Here is a 9,631-nt window from a genome sequence, read left to right on the forward strand (position 1 = left end):
GGCAAGATGTTCCATAGAGGCGGGCGCTACTACAGCTTAATGTAGTTTAATGAAGTTAAATTAATTAAATTAATTAAAATTTAAATTTAATTAAATTAATTAAATTAGATTAAATTAATTAATTAAACTGTAGGGCGCTACAGTTTAATGAAGAGAAACCCCCCCCCCAAAGCGCCTTCGGTCGCCTCCCACGGCGACGTCGTCCGGCCCGGCTGACTTCACCACCGGAAGCGGTTTTGTCACAAGATTCAGTGCCCGCCATCTTGACTTCTTTTAACTCCCGCTGAGTACATCCGCAGCAGGCGAGTCGCTCTGACGCTGTGATGGAATGGAAGTATGAAGGCCAGACCTCAGGAGAAAAACGTTCCCTTTCATCTCCTGAGGGCGAGGGAGAGAGAAGAAGGATGAGGCTGGCACCTCCCTGAGGAATTCACACTGTTGTGGCTGGAGTGACTTTGGGAACCTGGGGTTTTAGTCTGGAAGATTCTTGCTAGAAGTTGTGAAGCTAATAAACAGCTGAACTGAATTAGCACTGTCTCCTGGAGTTCCTTAGGCTAGGCCTGACATCAATCTGTTTAGTCTGGGAAGATTGATGTCAGGCCTAGCCCAAGGAACTCCAGGAGACAGTGCTAATTCAGTCCAGCTATGTTTATTAGCTACAACCTCTAGCAAGAATCTTCCCAGACGGAAACCCCAGCACCCAGAGTCATGCCAGCCACAACACTGTGAATTCCTCAGGAGTTGCCAGCCTCATCCTCTCTCCCTCGCCCTCAGGAGACTCAAGGAACAAGCTTTTCTCCCTGAGTCTGTGCTTTCATACTTCCATTCCATCATGAACCCCTAATAAAAGCCACCCACTTTCCCAGCAATTAAGGACACTCACCTTACTTTTAGCTTCTCAGAATATATGTGAATTTCTTCCTTGCAAGAGCGCTCCTTATATCAAAAGCAAAAAACACTTCCAGCAGAGTTGATTTCCGAACGATGAATTTGTTGATGTTTTGGCGAGGGTCCCTTCAGCGATTCTTATCTGGGTGCCCTTTTCAAAATAAAGTCGGGCAACCTTGTCCAAGGACTGCTTTCTAGATGTGTGTCACTATAACCGTGTTTCTCAACCTTGGCAGCTTGAAGGTGTGTGGACTTCAACTCCCAGACTCCACGCTTCAATAGCAAATAAATGTTTAAGGCACTCAAGGATAGTTCGCCCGAACAGGGGAAGAAGCTGGAAGGGGTGGAGAAAGAATCGAACCATAGAAAATTGCAAAAGTTTATAGCCGTGTTTCTCAACCGTTGCCACTTTTAAGATAGGTGGCTGGGGAATTCTGGGAGTTGAAGTCCACACACCTTCAAGCTCCATCATCCTGACTGGAGAGAGGGGGAGTTGTACTTGGTACACCGAGATAGGAAAGCAGTTCCTAGATTTCAAGGGAATCTCTACAATTTCTCACGTTTCTTGGGGGGTTGATTAGCTATTTCCTGAATTGAACGTGGCTTTGCTTTTGTTTAGCGCTCACGAGAAACCAATGAGGTGTGCAGTTCGGGTGCCAGACAAGGAGTGGGAGATGCAGGTTCTAACCTACCATCACCGTGGAGGGTCCCTGGGGGCCTCTGAGCCGTCCCCTCCCTCTCAGCCTATCCTCCCTTGGCAGAAGAGGGCCACCTGAGGTCCTGCATGAAAGGCAGGATATAAATCTAATCAATAAAGTGAATAAACATGGCAGAAGATTGGGAAAAAACGTTCTACTGGGGGTAGAGAGGAAGGAAGATGACCTTGATGGAGATAGGCAGGAACCGTTTCCTAGGCAAAAGGGGATGAAGCACTTTTAAGGCCCAGAAGATCCAGAGAACTTTTGGAAGTGGCTCAGAGAATCACCTCCCTAATTCACGGTAGTATAAGAGGGGGAAGGAGGACCAGCACAATCAGACTTGCGAGATTCTGCTATTGTAGCCCATCTCCATCACAGTAGTTTTAGCCTTCCTGCGAAGTTGAATTCCTGGTCTGGTCTACGTGGTGGGGCCGACATAGGATTTCCCTCTCTCACCGCTTTGTGGTTTGTTCTCTCTTGTTTCTCGGTGAACAGCACGTTGAGTACTGCAAGCATATGGATGCCGAACACATTAAAGAATGGAAGGCCCCAGAGGTGAGTCTCAGGTGATCTCAGGTGATGGCGGTTCCTCCCACTCTCAGCTGTCTCTCTCCTTCAATGGTGCCCAGTCTTGGTTGCTTCAAAAATGTTGCGAAAGGAATGGTGCCATCACGTTTACGGGGTCAGGTATCTTTAATTGGGCATTAAGTTGGCCCTGTCCACCGCTTGGAGGCTGGCCCGTCTGACCTGACCGTGTGGTTCTTGTAGGTTATCCTGAAGTACATGGCTGGAGGAACATGTGGGTTTGATCGAGAAGGCTGCCCTGTTCGGTATGAGATCGTTGGGGCCCTTGATCCCAAAGGGATCCTCTTCTCTGCTTCAAAGCAGGATCTGCTCAAGTATAACATCCAGGTGTGCGAGACATTGCGGGAAATATGCCAGGAACAGAGTGAAAAAGTAAGTCAGGGCGTGTGCAGAGTCAGCAGACTGGGCCAGATGGCACGATCCAGAAGTTCTGACTTTTTTTCAGGCTGTGGAACCTGTTCATTGTAAAATAAAATAAAATAAAAAATAATTCTAGAGCCCCTGATCAAAAGGCAAAGCGTGGGTGATAGAAAAGGGGCTGCTGATGTTCCTATTTACATCATTGCTTTAATTTTTCTCCCCATCTCTCTCTCTTCCCCCCACTCCCCTTTTCTCAAGCTGGGGAAAACAGTTGAAGCTGCTGTGATGATTTATGATTTTGAAGGGCTGGGTTTGAGGCATCTCTGGAAGCCAGCCGTTGACGTCTACAGAGAGGTGAGATGGGCAAAGAGGCTTGCGGGTCGTGCACTGAGAATTTCCCCCCTTGTTTGACCTAGAGTTGTGTTTTTGACCTTGGCAAGTTTAAGACGTGTGGACTTCTTTAAGACGTAAATTCTGGGAGTTGAAGTCCACCTATCTTAAAGTGGCAACGGCTGAGAAACACGGCTATAAAGTTTTGCAGTTTTCTTTTGTTTGATTCTTTCTGCATCCTTCCAGCTTCTTGCCATGTTCGAAGCGAACTATCCTGAGTGCCTTAAACATTTATTTGTTATTAAAGGTGAGTCTCAATCCCTCTCTGTGGGGGCATGTATTTTTTTGTTTTTTATTTTTTGGGGGGGAAAGACATCCCCTTACCCCTTGACTTACTGCTGATTTGTTTTTCCTGCCGACAATACAGCACCAAAACTGTTCCCTGTAGCTTACAACCTGGTGAAGCACCTTCTGAGTGAAGATACTCGCAAGAAGTTAATTGTCTTGGGAGGTAGGGGGCATTGTTGTGAATCTTTGATTTCTAGCAGGAAAAAAGGGTTGGTCAAGCGCAGCCCAGAACAAAAGGGAAGGCAAAACCAATTAAACACGCAGCTGTTACCAAAATTCTCCTTCTTTTTGGACTGGAGATGCAAAACTCCTTCAATGTGATGCCAGACGTCCCTTTTGATAGATCCACATTTCCTCCTGATCAGCTGATTCAAAGGTCCCTTTGTGTATTCCCAAACTTCTGAATTTTTTTAGGTGTGTTTTGGTTCTTCATTATGATTTTGTAAATGTTCAAAGTTTCATTGAGGCATGCGGTTTAATTAAACATGCTAAATTATATTTAACACAGAGTTGGGTCCTGACCTTCTGGTTCAGTCCCATCCATGTTGGAGTTTTCTCTGAGTTTCTGCCGTCCTTCTGAAATTGGATGCAAATCGAACACATGATCTGTTCTATGCAGGGTTGACCTGATGGCTGCGTTCACACACACGTGCTTTAACCTGGTTACTGAGTTTGTTTCTGCATGTAAATAACCGAGAGTCCACATTCCTTCCATTACTGCAAATCATCAGAGATCTAACAGGCTCCACATGTTCTTTTATTTTGTATTTATTTTAATTCATTTACTTTAATGTTTGAGGTGTGCCTTTTTCGTTTACAGCTCTTTTATGTTCAATATATTTCAATTTTATTTTGTTGAAAAACACCTAGGCTTCTAGCCCACAGACTCGTGGAGGTTTTAAAGAAATTATTATTAATTTATTAGGGCCGGTAGACAACCGGGCTGTGCAACGCTCCAGTGCAATTCCAGGAAGGGGTTTGGAGCACACAACAGCCACGAACGAGTATCTATTGAAAACAGTGTCCTTCTTACTTCTCCCTAGCAAATTGGAAAGAAGACTTACACAAATATATTGACCCTGCAGAGATCCCCGTGTTATATGGGGGAACCCTCACGGACCCTGATGGAAACCCCAAATGTGAGACCAAGGTATGGATATTTGTCAGGCGCTTAAGACCAGAAATTTTTGCAAAATTAGCCCCCAGCAGTTAGAAAGTGTGGCTGCCAAAATCACCATTTACAGAATGAATGAAAGAGCAAGAAAGCACCAAAACCAGCTGGAGAGGCATAGAAGCAGCTGGAGAAATAGGCAATCCTTGGATTTACTCACGCTAAACCAGGGTTTGTTGAGTAAGTGCCAGTGGCGGGATTCAAGCAACACACAAAGCCATAAACATGGTTTTTCCAGCTACAGTATCCACACAGAAATACGCCACACACAAGGCCACCGAAGGGGTTGTGTGCAGTCTTAGCCCGGCAGACCTGGCTGTCGTGGCTCAGAAACCCTGTGGTTTGGGGCTGAACGAGTTGTGTAAATCCAGCCAGTTGAGGTTCGTTCGTGAAACCATGGTTGAACAAACCCTTCTGGAATGTGACACGTAAGGGACATCAGGAGAACGAAGAGATGGGCCAGTGTTTTTCAGACTTGGCAACTTTCAGGTGTATGGACTTCAACTCCCAGAATTCCTGGCTGGTTGCTTCTAGGCTTGCTTCTGGCTGTTCATGATCTCCGTTTTACAGATAAACTACCGTGGTGATATCCCCAAAAAGTACTACGTGTGGAATCAGCTGAAGCAACAGTATGAGCATTCGGTCATCGTGAACCGGGGCTCTACCCAGCAGCTGGAATACGAAATCCTCTTTCCCGGCTGCGTCTTGAGGTAGGTCAGGGTGGACCTCAGCAGCGTGGGGAGAAGAGGAAGGAGGGTGTAGAGCTGGTGGTCTTCCACCCGAGCTTCCACACCTTCCACACCTGCGAGGTAGGCTGGCTCAGAAATGTCAGTTCAGCAGCACCCAGGGAACCCCAGGGTTGACCAGGTTCTGACCCCGTGATTCTTCTACAGGTATTCCTCGCTATCCGACCACAATAGGGACCGGAATTTAGGTCGCTAAGAGATTTGGTCGTTAAGCAAATCGGAGCTGATTTTACATCGTTGTTACAAGGGTTGTTAAGCGAATTCAGCTTCCCTAATGGGCGTGTTTTGCTGGAATTTGCTTAACGGCCACGTGATTTGCTTAACGACCATGTGACTCGCTTAATGACCATTGTAAAAAGGTCGCAAATTGCGATCGCGTGACCGCAGGGGTCATAAAGCATTTTTCCCAAGGCTGTCATAACTCTGGACCATCGTTAAATGAAGAGTTGTTAAGCAAGGACTACCTGTACCAGCGTTCTGACCGTGGCTTCAGGGGCACCTCACGTTTTGCATTTCAAGCTTTCCCCTTAAGTGGCAAGCCAGGACAGGTAGCATGGGACAAAGAAGTGGGCAGGTGAGAAGCAAAGCCAAATTTCGCCTAGACCTTTCCCATGGTTCGCGTCTGAGTTTGAAGTCTCTGCTCTTTTTTGTTTTCCATCGTTTCCTTGTTTTTAAACATTTTTAACAATTTGTAAACCACCCAATTTGTTTTGCGTGGTTTCCTTGTTTTTAACAATTTGTAAACCACCCAGAGTTGCTGGGAGTTGGATGGCAGATGCATTGAATACATGAGTATTTATTTATTAAATTTGGTTCCTTTTCGGGGCTGCGAAGACAAAATGAAATGTCGTTAATGCGATCACTTGGTGACTAGCTTGAAACGACACGCTTAGTTTGCTGGCTTTAAGCACTTGGGGTTCACCCATCATATCCCCTGTGACTGGCTCAGTGGGATGGGAGTCCTGCAAAGGGGTCAGTCGAGCCTATTATTTAACTCTGAAGTTATTAAATTTGGCCATAAGCCATCCCGGTCTTGCAGTGGGTTAGACGAACCCCACCCCGTCAGCCTTGGTTTGGGAACACCAAAACGCAGTCAAGGGACGCCAAGCGCTTCATCAAGAGGGCGGGTCGCGGCCTCAGGGTCCCCAGGCGGAGACTTTGGACCAGGCTAAGGTGGCTGTGTGCTGCCAGCAGATCGCCTGGCTTAGCAATGCCAGGATAAATGTGTCTTCAGAACAGGGGCCTGAATCCCAAAGCAACCAAACGGGGTGGATTTTTACCATCCGCTAAGCTACCCACAGTGATCAAGCATTGTGAGTTTTGCAAACACATTTGCTAAGTTTAACTGACCCGATGCCACCCAGAGTTGTCTGCTCCGGGCACAAGAGAGGGCAGACGATTTCCACACTACCCTTATCCCATTCTCACAAGTGCTCTGGTGTGTTTCTCCAGGAGCTGCCTTCGCACAACCCACTAAACCTTGTTTAACAAACGGGAGTGGCTGGGTTCACAGGACAGGCAATCCCCAAATAAACCATCTGGTGGTGGAAGGGGGAGGCATGGTTCCCCCCCCCCTCCAAATGAGAAAGCGGCTGGTTCCCATAGCACAAGCAATTCAGCCCCACTTTAGCCTAACCTACCCGGTGGAACAAACCCAGCCAGCTGGGGTGACAGACATTCCCCCCATTTTGCTCTCTTAGGTCTACATGGAGGGGTCGTTCTCACAAACACCCGTTTGCAATCGTTCCTGCATTTTAGGAGTAGGAATCTGAATGCCTGAACGCTCTTCCCTGCTTTAGAAAAATGCTTGTGGGTTTGTCTTCTGCCCTGAATTCAAGGTGGCAGTTCATGTCGGACGGGGCCGATATAGGCTTTGGCGTCTACCTGAAGACCAAAGTGGGGGCACGCCAGCACGCCGGGGAGATGACCGAGGTGTACCCCAACCAGCGCTACAACGCCCACCTGGTCCCCGAAGACGGCAGCCTCACCTGCGCGGATGCCGGCATCTGTGAGTGGCCTCGGCCGGCTCCTTTCCCTTTCCCTTTTCCTGCTCCTGCGGACTTTCATATTTAATGTTCTTCCTTGTATTTCTATCGGGGTGTCTTATCTTTGTCTATTCATTTAAAAGATTGTATGGCTGCTGTCACAGGCGCCCCCAGGTCCGGCTTATGGCCACTCACTCGCACCCTCCCAGCCTGTTGGGCCGGGCGGATCCCGTAAGCCCCCCTTGCTGTCCAAAGCGCTTTCGCCACTTTGGGGGAGCCGGGCTAGCCGATGGTTCGGGGTTTGGGCAACGCTGGGAATTGCTGAACGGAGCTTTTCAGTTTTTTCAGGGTTTCCCAGAGAGCAGGCGAGACACGCAGCCCTGGTCAACAGCTGGGAAAGAATGATTATAAATAATTATTATAAGTAAAGTAATAATTAGGGACACGCACGGATCACGTCCAACCGAGCACTGAGGCAGAAGCGGTTCTTTGGAATACACGGAGAGCCAGTGAATTTAGAGTAACGGCAACACTTTTCTGCTTACGATGTGCACTTGCTCTTTCTCACACACACTCATCACGCTTACCCACGTCCTTCTCCAGTAGGCGGGTCGTTTGTGGACCCCTAGGATCGTCCCCTCGGCCCCTGGGGATCGATATGGGCCAGTTTGGGGAACCCGGGCTAGTCTACGGTTCAGGGGTTGGGCAACGCCGGGAATTGCTGAGTGGGGTCCCTGGGAAAGGGCACGGTCTCCAGCTGCTGAGCAGGGCCGGTGGTCCTGGGTGACAACGGTCTCTCTTCTGCCCGCGCAGACGTCCTTCGCTTTGACAATACCTACAGCTACCTCCACGCCAAGAAGATCAGCTACACGGTGGAGGTCTTGCTCCCGGATAAGAAATCGGAGCAGAAGATCCAGGAGTTGGAGGAGCTCCAGATTAACCACGCCTGATGAAGACGGCGTCCCCAGGGGCCTCTCCGCTGCCCTCCCCGCCCCCCGGGAGTGGCAGGGGTGGGCACCATCCTCAGAGGTCCTCTCTGGGGGCGAATTCATGCTTTGGCAGTCAGTGGGGTGCAGGAGGTTCCAAAGACGCTTGCCTCAAGGCGGCGGGTCACGAATCGGTTCCTTCCGGCCCTGTGGGCTTACGAAAGGGCACCCGTGCCTCCCCACCGCCCGTCGGTGCGGGACGCAGGAGGGCATCGTAGTCAAGCTTGTGCGGGAATCGGCTGCCTACTCTCTAGTTTAGGGCTACGGGAGAGGATGGGGCTGCCTTGCCTCTTTGCGGGTGGGTGCTTTGGACCCTGGGGGTAATCGTGGGATTGAGGACAGCCCCCCGGTCCTCACAAAGGGGAGGCCATTGAGACCGAGCGTTGGCTTCCACCGGGGCCTCCCAGGTCCAAAGACAGTAGGGTTCTCTGTCCTTGGCAGAGGTATACTGTGCCTGTATCGGGAGGCTCTGCTTCAAAAGTCACTGAAAGACCCGTCCTAGATCCATTTTAATCCCCTTCCCTGGGATTAAACTGGGCAAGCTTCTGGTTGGGAAGTAGAAGCAAAATCTGTCCTTGCTCAGCTTGAAGGCAGCCAGCAGCGCTGCACGTTGATCCTCCTGTTCTGGCGATGCCAAAGACCACCGTCTCTCAAACCACCCTTGCAATGTGCAAGCAGAAACTGCGCCAGGAAATGAGGGGCCTGGGGTCCCCCACCATGCTATGCTGCTCACCGACTGCCTTAAACGGTCACCTCAATTCCTGCCTGCCTTAGTTCCTTTGCTGCTTCTGGGACTTTGACAGGACTGGCAGCCACCGGCCCCAACAGGACTCTTTGTACAAAATCCTACCCGAGATTGACAGACGTATCTTTGCTGTGGGTCATTCTGTCCTTTGCACAACGGGACATTTTCCACCCCACACTCCGGACTTGGGGAGGTCACGGAACAGTTAAGAGGGGATTCATCTCCCTTACCTGCTCCCGTCCTTGGAACTTCTCTGCTGGATATTTTGAGCGCTTGGCCAGAAGTGGGCACCGGGGCCAGCCGGTGCCCTCACCCAAAGGACACGCATTTGCTTTTCTTCCAGGTGGGGAGGGGCCACCCAAAAGCCGCTATGCCCTTTGGTTTCCTCTGCAGCCCTCACAAATAATTTTTTAAATTTTATTTTTGAAAGAACGTTAAGAGACCAGAAGGAAGAAAGAAGAAAAAAGCAACAGAGGGATTTACAAACTGTAAAAATTAGATAATGAATTTACAAAATGGTAAGCAAAAATAAAACATTCCTCGGGTCTAATAATATTAGGATGGTACATCTTTCACTTTTAAGTTGATGCTGACAATGAGTATTTGTAATTAATCTTCCTGTTGAGACTGCCTGGCTACATTTGGCAGAGTTCATTAGAAAATTTTGCACAGGGATTCATGATTCCTTTAATTCAAGCTGTTTTATATCAAGCTGTTTTATCTAGCCCTTCTGCCCAAGTGAATTCCCAACCACATAAAAATAATACTGTTGCAATTCTCAAGACGCAG

At 48.8% G+C, this 9,631-nt stretch overlaps 1 protein-coding gene across 2 annotated transcripts; it reads left to right on the top strand.

Annotated features, from left to right (window-relative positions):
- Positions 1–2,020: 2,020 nt before the first annotated feature.
- On the top strand, positions 2,021–9,365 carry LOC148214859 (SEC14-like protein 2). 2 transcript variants are annotated; one of them, XM_088147273.1, is made up of 9 exons: positions 2,021–2,141; positions 2,355–2,543; positions 2,790–2,885; positions 3,108–3,168; positions 3,289–3,372; positions 4,253–4,359; positions 4,951–5,090; positions 6,965–7,134; positions 7,925–9,365. In XM_088147273.1, the coding sequence occupies exons 1-9, from the start codon at positions 2,103–2,105 to the stop codon at positions 8,059–8,061; spliced, it is 1,023 nt and encodes a 340-aa protein (XP_088003399.1). In that variant the 5' UTR covers positions 2,021–2,102; the 3' UTR covers positions 8,062–9,365. The 2 variants fall into 2 exon arrangements, with proteins under 2 accessions (XP_088003399.1, XP_088003398.1); XM_088147272.1 differs by lacking the exon at positions 3,289–3,372 and having other exon boundaries at positions 2,086–2,141.
- Positions 9,366–9,631: the final 266 nt, after the last annotated feature.

This window comes from Python bivittatus, unplaced genomic scaffold (genome assembly GCF_059951505.1).
Source record: "Python bivittatus isolate LINGU-HERP-01145 unplaced genomic scaffold, Pbiv_v1 ctg000490_np1212, whole genome shotgun sequence".
NCBI lineage: Eukaryota > Metazoa > Chordata > Lepidosauria > Squamata > Pythonidae > Python > Python bivittatus.